General features: G+C 54.3%; 1 protein-coding gene across 2 annotated transcripts; it reads left to right on the top strand.

The window, feature by feature from the left end:
- The first annotated feature begins 898 nt into the window (after positions 1-898).
- Positions 899-18,621, top strand: SF3B2 (splicing factor 3b subunit 2). 2 transcript variants are annotated; one of them, XM_038411586.2, is made up of 21 exons: positions 899-1,139; positions 1,501-1,547; positions 3,358-3,435; positions 3,849-4,100; positions 8,208-8,334; positions 8,527-8,627; positions 8,867-8,972; positions 9,772-9,857; positions 10,978-11,172; positions 12,011-12,148; positions 12,488-12,568; positions 13,062-13,289; positions 13,663-13,812; positions 14,139-14,228; positions 14,586-14,693; positions 15,387-15,494; positions 16,036-16,178; positions 16,322-16,423; positions 16,880-16,979; positions 17,950-18,135; positions 18,393-18,621. In XM_038411586.2, the coding sequence occupies exons 1-21, from the start codon at positions 1,025-1,027 to the stop codon at positions 18,462-18,464; spliced, it is 2,613 nt and encodes an 870-aa protein (XP_038267514.1). In that variant the 5' UTR covers positions 899-1,024; the 3' UTR covers positions 18,465-18,621. The 2 variants fall into 2 exon arrangements, with proteins under 2 accessions (XP_038267514.1, XP_038267513.1); XM_038411585.2 differs by having other exon boundaries at positions 910-1,139; positions 9,769-9,857.
- Positions 18,622-18,895: the final 274 nt, after the last annotated feature.

The following is an 18,895-nucleotide window of genomic DNA, read 5'->3' as shown; positions in this document are numbered from 1 at the left end:
AAAAGGCTTTGTGAGAAGGGAGATAACAAAGAAGGGCAGTGTAGGATCTTATAGCTGTGTGTAAGTCCAACTATCATTCTGGAAACTGTCCGAAGGGGTAGCGTGAAGGGGTACTGAGATGGGCCAGGAAGTTACAAGGAATGCGTGGGAGGAATTTGGGGAGGGCATGGAAAGTGGTTCTGTATTGGCTGCAGGAGCTGCCGAGCACACATGAATTCTGCCTGCAGCATGATTAGGGACTTCAACATCTCCGTTTGCTCCTCCATCACTTTTATCATCCACTCCTGCCCCATTAAAATTCGCTCCTGGCTCTCCTTTCTGTCCTGCCTGTGTATTTTATAATTTTCTTTTAAAGTCTCTCTCCATGCCCTGTGTTCTTGTTTTTCAGCCTGAGGATTGGAGCAACGCTTGAAACATGTCCTCTTTGCTCTTCCTTGGTCGCTTCCTTGTGTGGCGGAGGTGCTCCACCGATGTGTAGGTGTGTTGCGGTTCCTGGAGTGAAATCTGAACTGTGGGACTGCTGAGTCCCCTGTCTCACCAACCTGGGCTCCCTCTTACACAGTGATGCTGTTGGCAAAGTGGTAGATGTAAGGGGTCAGAGCTAGTTACCAAAGAAAATAAAAGATACGGGCAGCTAAATCTTAAACCTTATTATACTAGGCAGTATTTAGAGCTAGCAGTTTTCCCACCCACTGGATGTTGCAGTTCTTAATTCACAGGCTTCTTCCTTGTGCCTGGACTAGTCCCGCGCTGGCCTCTGCAACCCTTCAGAACCACAATTCCCAGCAAGCAAAGCTACTTGAGGGGTCTGCGCCTACATGCCTCAGAACTACAACTCCCAGTGGACAGCGCGGTAACTTGCTTCCTTACTGGTCGCTTCATTACATGCGCGCTGACATTGCCCTACTGGGGACGCTCCCAGGACTACAACACCCAGAAGGCTGCGGGCCGCCCGCCGCGCGTTTGCGAGGTGACGTAGGGGCGGCGCCTACGGCGGCTGTTCAGGGTCGGACCTGGCGGGAAGATGGCGACCGAGCACCCAGAGCCGCCGAAGGGGGAGCTGCCGCTGCCGGCCTACGGGGCTTGGGCGCCCGCCGAGCTGCAAGCGAAGTTGGCCGAGATCGGGGCCCCGGTGCAAGGTGGAGGCCGGACCGTGGGGGGCGGGGCGGGGCGGGGCGGCGGCTCCCTCCAGGGTCATCGGGGCCCATGCGGGGGGTGGCGGCGAGCCCCGCTGGGGGAGGGGATCCCCACCTAGGAGAGGGGGTGGGAGCTGCTGGGGTGATCGGAGTGGGGGTGGCGCCTGCCAGGGGGCGGGAGGGGGGCAGGCTCTGTGCCGGCCCGCGGGCTCCCAGCTGCGTTTCCCAGGCAGCCCGGAGACGTGGGGTAGGTTTGAGGGCGGACGGGAGCCTACTGGGCTGCGAGGGGTGGGGAAAGGCCGCTGGTGGTGGCTCAGCGTCGGTGTTGGTCTGTGAGCTCTGATCCTTCATCTGTGTTTTCCAGGCAGCCGTGAGGAGCTGGTGGAGAGGCTGCAGACATACACGCTGCAGGTGAGGAACCACCGCTCTCCCGTGTGCACGCACCACCAAACTTGCGAGGGACTTGCTCTGCCATCAGAAACAGCCTCCCCAGTGCACCAAGCATGAGCCCTGAAGTGGAAGTAAGCCGGTATGGTTCGCTACTGCGTACCAGTAAGAGCCGGTACGCAGCCGGCCATACCGGCAGGGCTGCTGAGGAGGGGGGCCAAAAGGGGTAGCTTCACCGGGGCACAGCAATTTAAAAGGGCCTGGGGCTCCTGGCGGCTGCTACTGCTATCGTGTGGCTGGAGCCCCAGGCCTTTAAGTTGCTGCTGCTACTCTGGGGCTCTGGCAATAATTTAAAGGGCCCAGGGCTTCGGTTGCTGCTGCAGTGATGGCAGCGCCGGCTGGGAGCCCTGGGCCATTTAAATTGCTGCTGAAGGGGTGGCTGGGGGAGTCTGGCCCCAGTCCCGCCCCTTCTGGTTGAGCTACCCCCCCCCCCCACCTTGCTCAGGACCCTGGCTGTCCTGAGTACTGGTAAGTCACTTAAGTTACTTTCATCCCTGCCTGGCACCCATGTCCCAACTCCTCTATATGAAAGGGATTCATATAGAGGCCCAAACCTGGGGCTGGCAACCTGCAATGGGAGACCTTATTGCCAGGCATGTACTGTAGTGTCACACCCCAAACATGCGTGGGGGCATGTAGAGGGCTCCCACCTTTACTGCCCCCATAGCCACATGCACACCACGCCAGCTACACAGTGTGAGCAGTAATGGCACTCAACAGCCTTGTGTCTAGTGACATTGACTAGGAACCAGGAGGCTATCAGCCTGGATTCACTCGTGTTAGAGTAAACGAGCAGTGCTAGAAGATGAAGGCTGGTGTAGTGGTTAGGGCACTAGCTGGAGCTAGGGAGATCTGGGTTCTAGTCCCTGCTCTGCCACAGATTCCCCAGGAAATCTTGGGTGAATCACCCAGCCTCTTTAGGCCTTAATTTGGCATCTGTATAGTGGGGATAATAGTTCTGCCATACCTGTAAGGATAAACAAATTAACAACTGGGAGGCGCTCGGATATTATGTTAACGGGTCCAGGAGGTAACGCTCGGCATGAACATTAAGGTGGGTTGTGACCATCACCTGATTGAACCATCTTGGGTGCTAGCGACCTGTGGAAGGAAACTTGTGATCTTTATCTTAAGACTGGAACATGTGGTTGCTGCTGCCATGTTGGGTAAGAGGTGGGGGCACCAGTGACATAGCCAGCACTGTTTGGGTGCCAGCAAGGAGCTCTGTCCTAGTGAGGGTCATTGAGGTTTCATCTGGGCTCCTGTATTCCTTCCTGTCTCAAAAGACAGCAGGGTCTGACTAGCCAGCCCACTCACGCACCCAACAGCAGAGTGTTAATGGTAAGTACTCTGTTGAGGCCTCACCTTTCCACCCCAGTATGTCTGCTCATGTTCATAGTAATTGGGGCAATTATAGTGCAGCCTGCGGGGTTGAAGCTAGTGTGTGGGCTGCCAGGGGTGGCCTTACTTCTATCCCCATCTCTGAGCCACATGCCCTGTGGGCATCAGTATCCCCATCCTGCTTTCTGTCTTGGCTATGGAAACTCTGGTATTCTGTATTGGGGGGGTGTATATGCAGCACCCCCAGGCTCCACCTTGCTTGGAGAGCTCCACATTACTATACTTCCTTGCTATGGTGGTGTATTGGCCTCCCCAGAGCCTGGAGTTCCTCTCCTGACCCAGCACCAGTCAGTGGGAGTTTCGGAGAGAGGCTCCCCAGTGGATAGGCTTTCACCTGCTTTGCAGCTGCATTTACTGTGTCTTCCCTCCGCAGACTGGCATCGTGCTGAGCAGGCCATCTCTTAGGGGAGATGATGGTGACAAGCCCACCCCACCCCCGATACCTGGACAGGTAAGTGAGGGGGATATGGAGAGGAGGAATCCTGGCCTGGCTAGGTCACAGGGACTGACTGCCCTGCTGTAGCGCTCTTATGCAACAGCTCCTGTGCAGCTTCTCAGAGTGACTGACGTCTGTTGGTACTTCCTGCCAGGAGCTATTGCTAACCCCAGCATCCTGAAGAACAGTGCTGTTCTACCTTCCTAAGTCCCTCCAACTGTGTCTGGAATCCAGGAGCCGCCTCCTCTTCCCATGCTGAGCATGCTCAGCATTGCTTTGTGGCTCTTGGGCTGTTACTGCTGCCTCTGCGGTGGGGCGCAGCATCTCAGTGCTGGGCAGTGGATCTAGGTATAAATAACTTATGAATTGCTTTGTGATCCTGCGCGCTCTGTGCTGGTCCTTATCTCCATCTTTTCTCTCATTCACAGCTCCCTGGGATCCCCTTGCCCCCTCCCCCCATGGGGATGCCACCCATGCAGCCCCCGCCACCCCCTCCTCCTCCCCCTGGCATCAGCCTCAACTTCCCCATGGGCGTGGGGCCCCCTCCACCGCCCCCAGGCATGGGCCCCCCCCTACGCATGCAGAGCGTGGACCCCTCGGCTCTGTCAGAGGAAGATCGTCTGAAGCTGGCGCAGCAGCAGGCAGCCATGCTAATGCAGCAAGAAGAGAGGGCCAAGCAGGTAAGGGCTGTGCTGCAGGCAGCAGGGCAGAGGTGCTCTCCCTCAGGGTGGCACTAAGGGGTGCTGTGCTGTCGGGGCTCAGTCTTTGTGCTCTTCCCTGTCTGTCAGTGCTGACCCCAGTGCCCCTATGTGGTGTGAGGAGGTGCTCTGCTGCAGGGGTCTGTAGGGGCACTCTCCCCTGGCAGTGAGTGCTGACCCGAATGCCCCGGTGTGGTTAGCCCTGTGCTGCAGGATATCTGCCAGATGACGTATAAGGAAGATTCAACCACTTCGTTTGCCAAGAGTCTGGGCTTTTTAGTCCTGGGGTCCTGGCCATTTGGCCTCCTCAAATCCCTCCTTCCCAAGTGCAGTTTTAGTTGTGTATAGATTCATAGATACTAAGGTCAGAAGGGACCATTCTGATCATCTAGTCCGACCTCCTGCACAGCGCAGGCCACAGAATCTCACCCACCCACTCCTACGAAAAACTTCACCCATGTCTGAGCTATTGAAGTCCTCAAATCATGGTTTAAAGACTTCAAGGAGCAGAGAAGCCTCCCTCAAGTCACCCATGCTACAGAGGAAGGCGAAAAACCTCCAGGGCCTCTCCAATCTGCCCCGGAGGAAAATTCCTTCCCGACCCCAAATATGGCGATCAGCTAAACCCTGAGCATATAGGCAAGATTCACCAGCCAGATACTACAGAAAATTTTTTCCTGGGTAACTCAGATCCCATCCATCTAATATCCCATCTCAGGGGATTAGGCCTATTTACCCTGAATATTTAAAGATCAATTACTTACCAAAATCACATTATCCCATCATACCATCTCCTCCATAAACTTATCGAGTAGAATCTTAAAACCAGATAGATCTTTTGCCTCCACTGCTTCCCTTGGAAGGCTATTCCAAAACTTCACTCCTCTGATGGTTAGAAACCTTTGTCTAATTTCAAGTCTAAACTTCCTGGTGGCCAGTTTGTACCCATTTGTTCTTGTGTCCACATTGGTGCTGAGCTTTAATTCCTCTCCCTCTCCTGTGTTTATCCCTCTGATATATTTATAGAGAGCAATCATATCTTCCCCTCAACCTTCTTTTAGTTAGGCTAAACAAGCCAAGCTCCTTAAGTCTCCTTTCATAAGACAAGTTTTCCATTCCTCAGATCATCCTAGTAGCCCTTCTCTGTACCTGCTCCAGTTTGAATTCATCCTTTTTAAACATGGGAGACCAGAACTGCACACAGTATTCTAGGTGAGGTCTCACCAGTGCCTTGTATAATAGTACTAAAACCTCCTTATCCCTACTGGAAATTCCTCTCCTGATGCATCCCAAAACTGCTTTAGCGTTTTTCACAGCCATATCACATTGGCAGCTCATAGTCATCCTATGATCAACCAACACTCCAAGGTCCTTCTCTTCCTCTGTTACTTCCAATTGATGCGTCCCCAGCTTATAACTAAAATTCTTGTTATTAATCCCTAAATGGATAACCTTACACTTCTCACTATTAAATTTCATCCTATTACTATTACTCCAGTTTACAAGGTCATCCAGATCCTCCTGTATAATATGCCGATCCTTCTCTGAATTGGCAATACCTCCCAGCTTTGTATCATCTGCAAACTTGGTTAGTAAACTCCCACTTTTGGAGGTCAGTAATAAAAAGATTAAATAAGATAGGTCCCAAAACCGATCCCTGAGGAACTCCACTGGTAACCTCCCTCCAACCTGACAGTTCGCTTTTCAGTAGGACCTGTTGCAGTCTCCCCTTTAACCAATTCCTTATCCACCTTTTGATGATCATATTGATCCCCATCTTCTCCAATTTAACTAATAATTCCCCATGTGGCACGGTATCAAATGCCTTACTGAAATCTAGGTAAATTAGATCCACTGCGTTTCCTTTATCTATCTAAAAAATCTGTCTCTTTTTCAAAAAAGAGATCATGCCAAACCAACCTGATCTCATCTTTTGTAAAACCATGTTGTATTTTTTCCCATTTACCATTAACTTCAATGTCCTTAACTAATTTCTCCTTCAAAATTTTTTCCAGGACCTTGCATACTACAGATGTCTAACTGGCCTGTAGTTACCCGGATCACTTTTTTTTCCTTTCTTAAAAATAGGAACTATATTAGTAATTCTCCAATCAATCGGTAATACTCCTGAGTTTACAGATTCATTAAAAATTCTTGCTAATGGGCTTGCAATTTCAGGTGCCAATTCCTTTAATATTCTTAGATGATGATTATCTGGGCTCCCCGATTTAGTCCCATTAAGCTGTTTGAGTTTCACTTCTACCTCAGATATGGTAATATCTACCTCCATATTCTCACTCCCATTTGTTATGCTACCATTATCCCCAAGATCCTCTTTAGCCTTATTAAAGACTGAGGCAAAGTATTTGTTTAGATATTGGGCCATGCCTAGATTATCCTTAACCTCCACTCCATCCTCAGTGTTTAGCGGCCCCACTTCTTCTTTCTTAGTTTTCTTCTTATTTATATGGCTATAGAACCTTTTACTATTGGTTTTAATTCCCTTTGCAAGGTCCAACTCTACTTGACTTTTAGCCTGTCTCACTTTATCCCTACATGTTCTGACCTCAATTAGGTAGCTTTCCTTGCTGAGCCCTCCCATCTTCCACTCCCTGTATGCTTTCTGTTTCTTCTTAATCACCTCTCTAAGATGCTTGCTCATCCAGGTTGGTCTACAACTCCTTCCTATGAATTTTTTCCTCTTTCTGGGGATACAGGCTTCCGATAGCTTCTGCAGCTTTGATTTAAAGTAATCCCAGGCCTCCTCTACCTTTAGATCCATAAATTCTTCAGTCCAATCCACTTCCCTAACTAATTTCCTTAATTTTTGAAAGTCAGCCCTTTTGAAATCTAACTCTAGTTGCAGATTTATTTTTGTTAATCCTTCCATTTAGTTTGAACTGAATTAGCTCATGATCACTTGAGCCAAGATTGTCCCCTACAACCATCTCTTCTATGAGGTCCTCGCTACTCACCAAAATTAAATCTAAAATGGCATCCCCTCTAGTCAGTTCAGCAACTACTTGATGAAGGAATCCATCAGCTATTGCATCTAGGAAAATCTGAGCCCTATTATTATTACTAGCACTGGTCCTCCAGTCTATATCTGGGAAGTTGGTCTTCTTCACATCCTGCCCTAAACTATTGTGAAGTGCTAATGCTGAGCAGCCTCCATGCCCCACCCCAGAGGTGGCCACATCTCAGCACTAGATGAAGGATCCCTGTGTATATATAGCTCTGTGCCCCACTTTGGTAGCAGTTATTTCTCAATGCTGGGTGAGGGAAAGTTTGCCTTTAAATTCTAGCTTGTGCAATCTGTTCTGTCTGCCCGTAGCCAGGGAATAGGGAGAGAGACGTGAGTGAAACCGACCAGATAGCAGAGCAGTTGGGTCTGTATGTCGTATCGGGGCCTGAAGGAGCCTGATCCGGTTCCTTCCCCCCTCAAGTTGCAGAAGAGACGCTGCTCTCTCCTCTCTAATATTGAACTGAATTGGACCCAATTGCTGTCCTGTTCTGGCAGAGAACAGATGCTGCGATCCATTCAGCTCCCTGTCTGCCCCCCCGCCCCTCCCCCCAAAAAACAAAGTTCTGCACAGCCCTGCTGACCCATTCCCAAATTGTTGCCTCTCCTGCTGGCCCTTTCCCAAAGCCCTGAGCAGGCAGGGGATGGGTGCCACTTACTCACAGCTGGTTCCCAGCACTTTGCTCTCCCCCTCACTCCTTGCTGGGGAAGCACTCATTCAGGGAGAAGCTGAAGGAGCAAGAATTGCTGGAGCAGCAGAAGTGGTTAAAGCCCCACGCAGCAGCATTGCACTGGGCATTTGGAGCTGGGACATGGGTGGGGTGGACTAACCGGCGAGGTTGCTGCTTACCGGTGCCATATGTCTTCCCTGTCTGCACTGGTACCCCACTCAATGGGTCCCTCCAGCACCAAGGGGGCCCACCCAGCCTGGTGTCCCCCTTTTCAGCCTACAGTCTTTCCCAATAACCTTCAGACATCCTGTGGGGAAGGCTCAGGGGGAGGGGGAGTGCTGCTGATCTTCAGCTCCCACCCATCAGTGACCTCTGCATGTGTTCTCCTTCTCTCAGGCTGCAGTCTTACTGGAACAGGAGCGACAGAAAGAGATGGCCAAGCTGGCCCCCCCAGTGCCCAGACCCCCTCTGGATGTGGGGCCTGTCAGACCCATAGGACCAAGGCCCCCAATGGTGCCACGAGGTGAGATTATTACCCCAGATTCCATACCACAGTTGGGGATTTCGCCTCTAGCAGGCTCTGGCTCTGATCCAGGCCCTGGCTGCTGCCCCTGCTTTGAAAGCAGGTGTCAGGAAGCAGTAGGGCGCTGGTTACTTATGATCCATTCCTTATGGGGACTTACCCCTTTTGTGTGTGTCTCTCCTGTCCATCTAGGTAGTGCCCCAGTAGGACCCCCGCTGCCTGGAGTTCCTATTGGTCCCCCTGGCCCAAGGCCGCGGGGGCCACCACCGCCTCCTGGGGAAGAAGGCCGAGAGGTAAGGATACAGAAGGTGGTGGCTGGCAGGTGGCCTGTTGCAGGTGGGCAGTTTTCTGAGACGTGTTGGAGGTAAAGAGAATTCATACCCACTCACCCAGGGTGGGTTCTATACCTGGCTCTGGGAGGAAATGGGGTCTGGGCCGGGTGTTAGGAGCCAGGACTCCTGGGTTGTTCCTATCCAGCTTGCGGGTTCTGTTGTGGTGCATTCCCCTGCTTAGTGACTGTCTCTGTTTGTAGACAGACGATTCCACTGTTGGCCCCAAGATCCCTCAGGCCCTGGAGAAGATCCTGCAACTCAAGGAGATCCGGCAGGAGGAGCTCATAACTGTGCCTGGCACCACAGGTAACAGGCTCCTTCCATTCTGTTCCTGTGTGGTTTGGGGCAGGAGCTCTGGCTGTAGGCGGAGCCCTGGCCTCTCCAAGCAGGAAGTGCTGTAGGGAGCAAGGGTGGGAGCTCTGGAGGGTCAGGACGGACACCTGGGTTCTATCCCCAGCTCTGGATTGGGAGGAGAGTCTAATGTGTTGGAGCTGATGGAGGACTGGGAGTCAGGACTCCTGAATTGTACTACTGGCTCATGTGGGAATGGGGCCTAGAGGTTAGAGCCTGGAATTGCATGCCAGTGATCTGTGCCCCCATCATTCTCAAGCCTCTTGCTTCTCCTGCCCTGCTTTTCAGTTGGGCCCTGGCATTGGTAGCTGCTGTTGGGACTTGCCCAAGAGCTGGGTGCTGTCTGAAGGCAGGGGGAATCCTGCCTTTCAGGCACACCCCAGCATTAACCTCTCTCTGCAGTGTCCATACCCCAGAAGACAGGATTGGCAGGTGCCTCCTAGGGAGACCATCTCCTGTCCCTTGGTAATGCTCCCCACAAAGCAGAGGCAACTAACGCACCTGGGTTGTGTTCCTTCTATATGCTGCATCTCCCACTAAGCCAACTCTTACACTGGGACAAATGGGGGCTGGTTGGCATGTGTCTATGGGGGTTGCAGGAGAATTGGCCTCCCTTGTAATGTGGTTGGTCACTCCTGCTCCCAGCATGCAGTTCTGAGGGGTTGGCAGGGCTGTCCCTCCCTCTCTTCCCTCAGAGCTTGCTGCAGTGTGTCTGACCCTCACACACCTTGCTGATCTCACTGTATTTCAGTAGATGATGATATGGAGACAGATTTGAAGGCATTGATCAGTATCTCTGCTTCCGAGACAGAGGAAGACATGGCTCTGTCAAAGAAAGAGGTGAGCAGGCTACTTGCCTCACATTAGTCCCCAGCTCCAGCATGTCAAGTGGCTTAGAGGGGGGAAGCTGGGAGCCAGGACTCCTGGGTTCTCTCCTCACTTCTGGGAGGAGAGCAGGAGAGCCTGGACTCCTGGGTTCTATTTCTAGTCTGTCATTGGCTTGCTGTGTAAGGTCTGGTCAAGCCCTTCATCTCGCCTGTTGAATGAGGCTTGTCTATCTTCAGGAGCAAAGAGCTCTGTTAGATGCTGAGATGGGCACTCCCCCCTCGCCCCCCAGTCCAGCGGTTCTCAAACTTTTTTACTGGTGAACCCTTTCACACAGCAAGCCTCTGAGTGTGACACCTGCCCCCCCTTATAAATTAAAACCACTTTTAAAATATATTTAACACAGTTAGTTAGTTATAAATGCTGGAGGCAAAACAGGGTTTGGGATGGAGGCTGACAGCTCGTGACCCCCTGAGGGGTCCCGACCCCCAGTTTGAGAACCCCTGCCCTAGTCTAACCTCAGCCTGGCTAGCAAAAGGTAGATTTAAAGTCACTGCATCAGCTGAGCACAGGCCTTGATGCTGAAGCTGAAAACATTGGCTTGGAATGTAATAGATTCCTGTGAACCATGTTTCCAATTAAGGAGTTTGAATCTTCCCTAGCTGCCAGTGTGGGGAGGGATGGGAGTGAAATTGACTGAGCGGCATGTGAAACTTGCCACTCCCTGGAACAGGGATGCTAGCAGTGAAAGGAGATGGGAGATCTTTCCCTTTGCATTCAGGGGGCTTTAGGGTGAAAACACTTCACAGCAGCTGGGAACTGCCACGTAAAGCTGAGGCTCTAGCCTCATGAGAGCTGCTGTGCCAAGCCCAGCATCCTGCAGGATGATTGTCAGAATCATTTCATGCTGTCACCATAAAGTTCCTCCTCCAGAATTCTTCTTCTTGTCCGCCATATATGGTGCAGCCCTGTCATGTGCAGTTGAAAAGCTGCCATTTACAGGATGAAGTGTGACTGCATCTCGGCACTGGGGTTGAGTTCCCTGTATAAACAGCCCCCCTGCTCCACCCCAGAGGTGGCTGCATCTGAGCACCACGGGAGGGATCTGTAGATATTAATACACTTCTGTTGGCAGAGGAACCGTAAGCGCCGTAACCGGAAGAAGAAGAAGAAGGCACGTGTGGCAGCAGAGGGCAAAGGGGAGAAGGAATCTTCACGCACTGACCCCAAAGACAGCGAGTCAGTGGTGGAGATTGAGTATGTCACTGAGGAGCCGGAGATCTATGACCCCAACTTCATCTTCTTCAAGAGGATCTTCGATGCCTTCAAGGTGAGCCAGGCTCAGGGTGCAGCCCTGGGGTTTTGGCGTTACACAGGTAAAGGGCCTCTAGTGGTTAAAGTGCTGGCATCTGACCGAGGAGTGGGGTCTAGTGGTTATATCATAAAAGGGTGCCAGGACTCCTGGGGGGGGGCAGTGGGATCTAGTGGTTAGAACAGTGGGGCTGGAAGTCAGGACTCCTGAGTTCTATCCCCAGCTCTTTTAAACCCCTCTTCAGTGGGGCAAGGGAAGACTCACAGGCTCCACTGAGCCCCAAATTCTGTGGTGATCTGTTTGCAATGGGGCAGGGGAAGTGGCTGCAAGCTCCATCTGCCATGACTCTGGGGGCAGTGCTTCCTGCCTCATCAGGATACAGATCGGTGTCTGCCCTCCGGCATCATGTTCCCTGCAGCCTGGGAGTGGGCACAAGCTGGGTTCTTGCATCTGCTGCTGAGTTGGGAGCCTTGGCTGATCCCTGGGTAGGTGGGAGGGGAGACCTGGTAGTGAGAGGAGGGGAAACTTCCTTCCGTAGTTCAGAAGTCCCTCCTCTTCCTTAAGGGCTTGGCTGGCAGATCTTCATCCCCCAGGGCAGGAGCACCCCCCACATGGCCTGTATTCCCCCATCTGCTCCCTTTGGGAGATGGGAAAGGAGCCTTCTTCACTCTGTCGTCTGTCGTCCCCCCCCCCCCCAAGTCTTGTGCCTCTGTCGCTCTGGGGCTCCCAGCTGCTTCTTGGGGGACAATTGCTCAGGCTCATGCGTTCCTGCTTAAAGCCCCCTCCAGTCAATGTCCCCTCCCTGGGGATGGAGTCCCCAGCCTCGGCCCCTTCTCACCCTCCCTTGCCTCCACAGCTGACGGATGATGTAAAGAAAGATAAAGAGAAGGAACCTGACAAGGCAGACAAGCCAGAGAGTGCAGCTGCACCCAAGAAGAAGGGCTTCGAGGAGGACCGGAAAGGCAGTGATGATGACAGTTCTGATGATGAACAGGTGGGCTAGGGGTGGGGCCAGGCTGCTAGCCAGTGGAACTTCCTGGCACCATAATGGCCCAGGTCTCCGGAGAGACTTGGGGGCAGGGGCAGATATTGCTAGGGATCAATTAAGCTGGTATCTGCACTGACCCCAGTTGGTGTTGTGGCCCCGAGGCTACAAAGCTGGGCTAGTGCTGCAGGGAGGTGCTTTACTGGGAGAGGGAGATCTTGCACTGGCCAGTATATTTGTGTGGTGGGGAGGAGGGGGTACTGGGTCCAGGGGTCTGATCTGGTGGAAGTGGCATGGGGGACTTGGGCTGGATGAGCCAGGCCTATTATGCTTCTTTCTTGGGTGTAGGAGAAGAAACCTGAGGCCCCCAAACTGTCCAAGAAGAAGCTGAGACGCATGAATCGTTTCACGGTGGCAGAGCTCAAACAGGTGAGATGGTCAGTCACCCCAGCACCATGTGAGTGTCTGTGTCACAGCTTCTCTGAAGGGGCACCACCTGTGGTACAGAGCTGGCCTTGCTCAAGATGCTGTGGGGAGGGATGGGGCTGAACCCCTGGTTCAGGGGACTCTGCATTGGGGTTGGTGCCCTTTGGGCTGATGGCCCAGCTTGGCCAGTTGGGTTGGCACTATTTAAGCAGCAAGAATGAAACTGACCCAGCTGGCTGTTGGGCCCTGCTTTTTCTCACTGGGAACATGGTACCAGCAAGGGGTCTCCCAGGATGAACTTGCCTCAGGTTCTGTTGGGACCCTTTGGCCTCTGCTGTCTGTCTGGGGCCGATGGAGCAGGGGGAATCTGATGCAGTGGCTGGGAATGGGGGGAGGGAAGAGAAGGTTCTGGTGCTCTAAAAGTTAAGCGGATGGCTTGGGGTAGGGGTAATGGGAGGGCACTTGGAGGGTTAAGCCTCTGCTGTCCTGTCCCCAGCTTGTGGCGCGTCCGGACGTGGTGGAGATGCATGATGTGACTGCCCAGGACCCCAAGCTGCTAGTTCACCTCAAGGCCACCCGCAACTCAGTGCCTGTGCCCCGGCACTGGTGCTTCAAGCGCAAGTACTTGCAGGGCAAGCGGGGCATTGAGAAGCCGCCTTTCGAGCTGCCTGACTTCATCAAGCGCACGGGCATCCAGGAGATGCGAGAGGCACTACAGGAAAAGGTACCCACACTGCAGAGGTAGCTGCATCTCGGTGCCAGTCGAGGGATCCCTATATAAACAGTCCCTACTCTCAGCTCCCCCTCTGATCTCAGTTGCTGTGTGGTGATTTGGGGGGTTGGTGCTACATTTCCCTGCCTGGGATGATTGCAAAACTTGGTCCTGTTATCCATTGCCATATTTCCTCTCCCCACACACACCCCCCGCCCTGCTTGTTGGTAGGTCAGGTCTGCCTCCAGGAGATGGGTTAGCATCCGGGGCCCTGCAGGGGGTGACAGGAGGTTGTGTCTGGTGGCACTGTCTGTCCCTGCAGCTGGAGGGGGCCCGTGGCATGGCTGAGGTGTGCTCACCCTCTCCTTTCTCCCACCCCCGCTAGGAGGAGCAGAAGACAATGAAGTCAAAGATGCGGGAGAAGGTTCGTCCCAAGATGGGCAAGATCGACATTGATTACCAGAAGCTGCACGACGCCTTCTTCAAGTGGCAGACCAAGCCCAAGCTCACCATCCATGGAGACCTCTACTACGAGGTGGGTATAGGGCCAGGGGAGGCCCTGGCCCTACAGGACCCCCTAAGATGGGGCAGTGGCTCTGGCTGGGGTCTGTGCCCAGGGCGTACCCTATGCTGTGACTCAGGAGGGCAGTCTTAATCTCTGGCAGACAGCTGGGGATTGTGGGCTGGGAAGAAAACCCATCCTGGCCTGGCTCTCTGACACTGGATTTCTGGTTGCTGGGAGCCTCTCCCCCCAGCTGGGTGCTAGGCAGTGATCAGCCCGTGTGGGGTGCTGCCAGGGCCCACTAGCATTAGGGCACCTTCTCATGATTGCTCTGAGCCCAAGACTCCCCTCTTCACCAGGGCAAGGAGTTTGAGACGCGGTTGAAAGAGAAGAAGCCGGGGGACCTGTCGGATGAACTGCGTATTGCCTTGGGGATGCCCGTTGGCCCGGTAAGTGCTCTTGGAAGCTGTCTGTTGGGGGGGTAGCTGGTGTGACCCTCACCTGCTGATCCTACAGCTAGTCATGGCCACTGCATGGCTGGGCATCTCAGGGCTAGAACAGCAGAGCAGTTGTAGGGTGTGAGATTGCAGGGCACTGGCAGAGCTATGGTGGTGGGGAGGCAAGTAGCAGGGGGGCTGTAGGTTGGGACTAAGGGGTGCCTGTGTGAGTGAGAGATGAGTGTGGTTTTTTTTTTTTTTTTGGTCCCCTCATGGGACTTCCTTGCTGATGGTCCTGGGGGCTGGTTAGCCAGGGCTGGGCAAGCAAGTCTGTCCTATTGGCTAATGCCATGTGTCTCCTGGTTCCAGAATGCCCACAAAGTGCCACCCCCGTGGCTGATTGCCATGCAGCGCTATGGCCCACCACCCTCCTACCCTAACCTGAAGATCCCGGGCCTCAATTCACCTATCCCAGAGGTGAGTGGCTGTGTCTGTCCTACAGGGTGCTGAGGAATGTTTCCTCGCCCTAGCATGTGCTCTTTGAGTGTCTGCAGGGCTCTTGAATGGCCTATGGCACTGTCACTGGTGCCGGGGTGTCGGTTGGAGTGGTCCCATTTCAAGAAGCCCCTCCCTGTTTGGCCCTTTTCACTAGGGAGAAAAAGGGACTCTTAACTTGGGGTAGTACTAGTGCAGCTGAGGCACTGGGCTCCTCCACAAGCTCAGCCTGCCAATTTAGTGTGACTGTATCCCTGAGACTCAACTCTTCCTAGCAAAGACCACACTGAAGCAATGGTCTCTTTCCTGCTTCCCACTCCTGAGCTGCTGCCGCCCCCCCATCGTTTTCATCCGGCACTCCATGCTTCTCCTTGTTCCTGTGTTTCCACACTCCACGTTGTTCCACGCTCTTCTTCCCCCTGCCCCACGTGCACCATCCAGAGACCTGCATTAGCCATCCCTTCTGCCTAGAACCCAGCGCACTCACAAGGGGTGGGAGGAGCACTGGCCCAGCTTCTCAGCTGGAAGATTAAGGCCCACAGATGGGAGGTGACTTAGCCAGAGTCGGTGGCTGGGCCAGGACCAGAGCCCAGGAATCCTGGCTTCCAGTCACCCCCTGCCAGTCACCAGACTCCACTGTCCTCTGGAGCCTGAATAACTTTCCTCTCGTCCCAGGGCTGCTCGTTCGGGTACCATGCCGGGGGCTGGGGGAAGCCCCCTGTTGATGAGACTGGGAAGCCCCTGTATGGAGACGTCTTTGGGACCAACGCTTCTGAGTTCCAGGTAGGTAGCCAAGTGATCACGGCCCTGAAGAGACTGTGTGGGGGTGGGAATAGCCATTGCCTGCGGGATTGGGGTCACATGCCACTCCCGTAGCTTTCTAGGTGCAACGGGATGAGATAGGGGCCACCCACTGGCTGGCATTCCCCCTCTTTGGTACTGCCAACTAGGCTGGGGCTCTTCCAGGGTGGTGGGAACCAAGACTAATACACAGCCTGCACTGACCAATTACCTCCCTGCTGGGTGTCAGTAGGACCCCTGGAACTGTGCTCCTCAGTGGGGCTGAGGAGCTGAGGCAGAGCAAGGGGGCAGCAAGGCTGGTGCTGGGGAAAAGATTGGATCCCTGAACCTTGGAGACTGAACCCCCATTCCTACTTGTACTGGGGCTGGAATGGTGCCCCCTAGAGGAGGAAAGCCCATTCCCTGCTCCTCTGAGCCAGCCTGTCTCCCCGCTAGGCAGCTGAATTGGAGCAGCACCCTCCAGTGGGGAGAGGCCCCTCGTCCCCACACCTTCCTCTGTCCAACCCATCTTCCCTCATTTCAGACCAAGGCAGAAGAGGAGGAAATCGACCGGACACCCTGGGGGGAGCTGGAGCCATCAGACGAGGAATCCTCAGAGGAGGAAGAGGAGGAGGAGAGTGATGAGGAGAAGCCAGATGAGACGGGCTTCATCACCCCAGCTGACAGGTCGATGCCTCTCTGGGGTGGGGGCTGCCATGGGGTTGTGGCAGGTGGGGGCATGGTCAGTGAGGGCCATGTGGGGGCTCCTCCATTCCAGCCAGGCTGTGTAGCCCAGGTGCTGTCTCTAACCATTTGCCCTTCCTCCCCAGTGGCCTGATCACGCCAGGCGGCTTCTCCTCTGTCCCTGCCGGCATGGAGACTCCAGAGCTCATTGAGCTGAGGAAGAAGAAGATAGAGGAGGCCATGGATGGGTAAGTCAGGTCTCTGCCTTGCTTGGGCCACTCCACTCCCCCAGAGACAGCGAGGGTGAGCAGGACTCTGAGAATCCCATCGAAGCCCGGGGGCATCGTCCTGTGCAGTCTGTGCTGGCCCTAATGCCCCCACGTGGCACTAGGGGGTGCTGTACTGCAGGGAGTGGGGTGGGGTGCTATTGGTGATGCTATTATTTTGGAGGGCTCTCAGTCACTTACTTTCCCAGTTGGGGTTCTTAGCACTGCTCTCTTGGCCCAGTCTCAGCCATGCTGTTTCCATTCTGCTTCCCAAATCCCTCCTGCTGTTTCATTAGGGTCAGATGCTCTCTTCTCCACTTCTTGTCCCAAACTGCTGTCTGGCTACTAAACATCCCGCCCCAGAGGTAGCTGCATCTCTGTCCCCCTGGCACTATGACCTGTTGTGTTGATCTTGTCTCTGCCCCCCCTTACCCACAGCAGTGAGACGCCCCAGCTCTTTACAGTGCTGCCAGAGAAGCGAACAGCCACGGTTGGGGGCGCTATGATGGGTTCCACTCACATCTATGACATGTCCACGGTGAGTGACACAGGCTAGCCAGCTGGGTGAGCTATGGGACCAGAACCAACGGCTTGGCAGGATGGGGGCCTGTACTGCCGGAACCCACCTATGTTCTCTGGGCCCCTGGAGCAGTTGTGGTGACAAGGCTTCCCTGCATTGGAGGGGCAGTGGGATGGGGCTGCTTGTCCTTGGCATAACCACTGTTCTGTGTTCACTAGTGATCTAGAGCAGGGAGAGGGCCAGCTGGGCAGGGAATCAGATACCGGGGGGAGTGGGCAGATATGGTGCGGGGAGGGGGCAGGACTCAGCTGGATGGGCTATGGAAAAGGGTAGAGCAGCATGGAGGGCAAAAGGTGGCCCTTGGCTGCTGAAGGGCCAGGCTAGAACTGTAGTTGGGACTCCTGGATGCAGCAAGCCATTCAGGGCACCCTATCAGAAATGGAGGGGGGCTGGCATTTGGGCCTAGACAATCCCCTGCTTCTGAGCAGAGAATGGCTCAGGGCTGGGATTAGAATGCCTGGTTTAGAATGGTTTGGTCAGGTGCTGCTGTTTTGTGGGGGCTGGAAGGAATATGTGGCTGTGGAGAGGTAGAGGATGGGCACAACAGGGGCAGAGGAGTGGGGTTCAGGGGCTGCTCTCAGGGGAGTGGTTAGGCTTGTCTCATCACCCCCCAAATAAAGGAGTATTCAGTGAGACCACCCAAGCTCAGTTCAAGTGCAAGGCCCTGGCCTTCCCCACTGCAGTTGGCTTGTGGGACTCTCTGCCCACAGGATCTCATGGTGGCTGTGAGCCAAGCAGGGTCTGGGTGTTTCTGTGGGAACCCTGGGCATTTGAGGCGAGAATACTAAATGCTCAGTCTGGGAGAGATTGTTCCCCCCCCCCAATAAGATAAACCAGGCTAGCTTGGCCCCTGGCTGCTGTTCCCTGGGGGCAGGGGCTCCCCCTCCCATCCATAGTGCTGGCATCTCACCCTTCCCTTCACCTGCAGGTGATGAGCCGGAAGGGGCCAGTGCCAGAGATCCAGGGAGTGGAGGTGGCGCTGGCTCCTGAAGAGTTGGAGCTTGACCCGATGGCCATGACCCAGAAGTATGAAGAGCATGTGCGGGAGCAGCAGGCCCAGGTGGAGAAGGAGGACTTCAGTGACATGGTGGCTGAGCACGCAGCTAAGCAGAAGGTGAAGGCTGTGGGAATGGGTTTGGGGTAGGATATGTGGTTGAACCCTCTATGGGGTGCCAGCTCCTATCTGGCCCCACAGGGTAGGGGGATTGATTGTTTCTGGGTCAGTGAATGGGATACAGAGCCTGTCCCCTCTAGGGGGTGCCATAGCTCCTGTCCAGTCCCAGGATGTGGGGACAGGACTGGGTCGGGGAGGGGGTTATGATCCTTTGCTGGCTGAACTTTTTCTCTCTTTCTCCCCTCCCCACCCTGCAGCAGAAGAAGCGGAAAGCACAGCCCCAGGACACGCGTGGGGGTGGCAAGAAGTACAAAGAGTTCAAGTTCTAGCCCCATCCCTTCTGTTTTTAACACACTTGTTCCTGTTCTGTGGGGAGCATGGCATGCCCTGCTGCTCCGCCCCCTCCAATTGTTTTGTGTTTTTTTTTTTTTTTGTAAATAAAATCCTGGGTGCTGGGGCAATGGCCCTGCCTGGGCTCTGTCTCAGTCTGACCCCTTGGATCTTGTCTCTAGGAGGCGAGCGCTGCCTCCTCCCTTTGCTGTCTCGGGATTCCCATCAATCCATTGCACCTTCCCCTCTGGCCAAATGCTGTGGGGCAAGTGCAGACAAGAGGGGTGTGCTGCTCATGCAATAAGCCATGCTGTGGAGACTTGGACGTAGAGCTTTCTGTTGCCTGGGTGCCAGTGATCTCTGTGCACTGTGCTTCCGGTTCCCTGCTGGCTCCATGTGTGGCTCTGCCAGGCAGGTGAGATCTCCAGGT

Source organism: Dermochelys coriacea, chromosome 7 (assembly GCF_009764565.3).
Source record: "Dermochelys coriacea isolate rDerCor1 chromosome 7, rDerCor1.pri.v4, whole genome shotgun sequence".
In the NCBI taxonomy this organism is placed as follows: domain Eukaryota; kingdom Metazoa; phylum Chordata; order Testudines; family Dermochelyidae; genus Dermochelys; species Dermochelys coriacea.
The sequence above is the reverse complement of the archived record's forward strand: the minus strand, read 5'-3'. Positions and strand labels throughout refer to the sequence as shown.

Excerpts from the sequence above, each read along its gene's own strand:
- SF3B2 (XM_038411585.2), top strand. The coding sequence starts at position 1,025 with ATGGCGACCGAGCACCCAGAGCCGCCGAAGGGGGAGCTGCCGCTGCCG. Across the intron at positions 4,101-8,207 it reads AAGAAGAGAGGGCCAAGCAG|GCTGCAGTCTTACTGGAACA; the intron begins GTAAGGGCTGTG and ends TCCTTCTCTCAG. Across the intron at positions 11,173-12,010 it reads GGATCTTCGATGCCTTCAAG|CTGACGGATGATGTAAAGAA; the intron begins GTGAGCCAGGCT and ends TTGCCTCCACAG.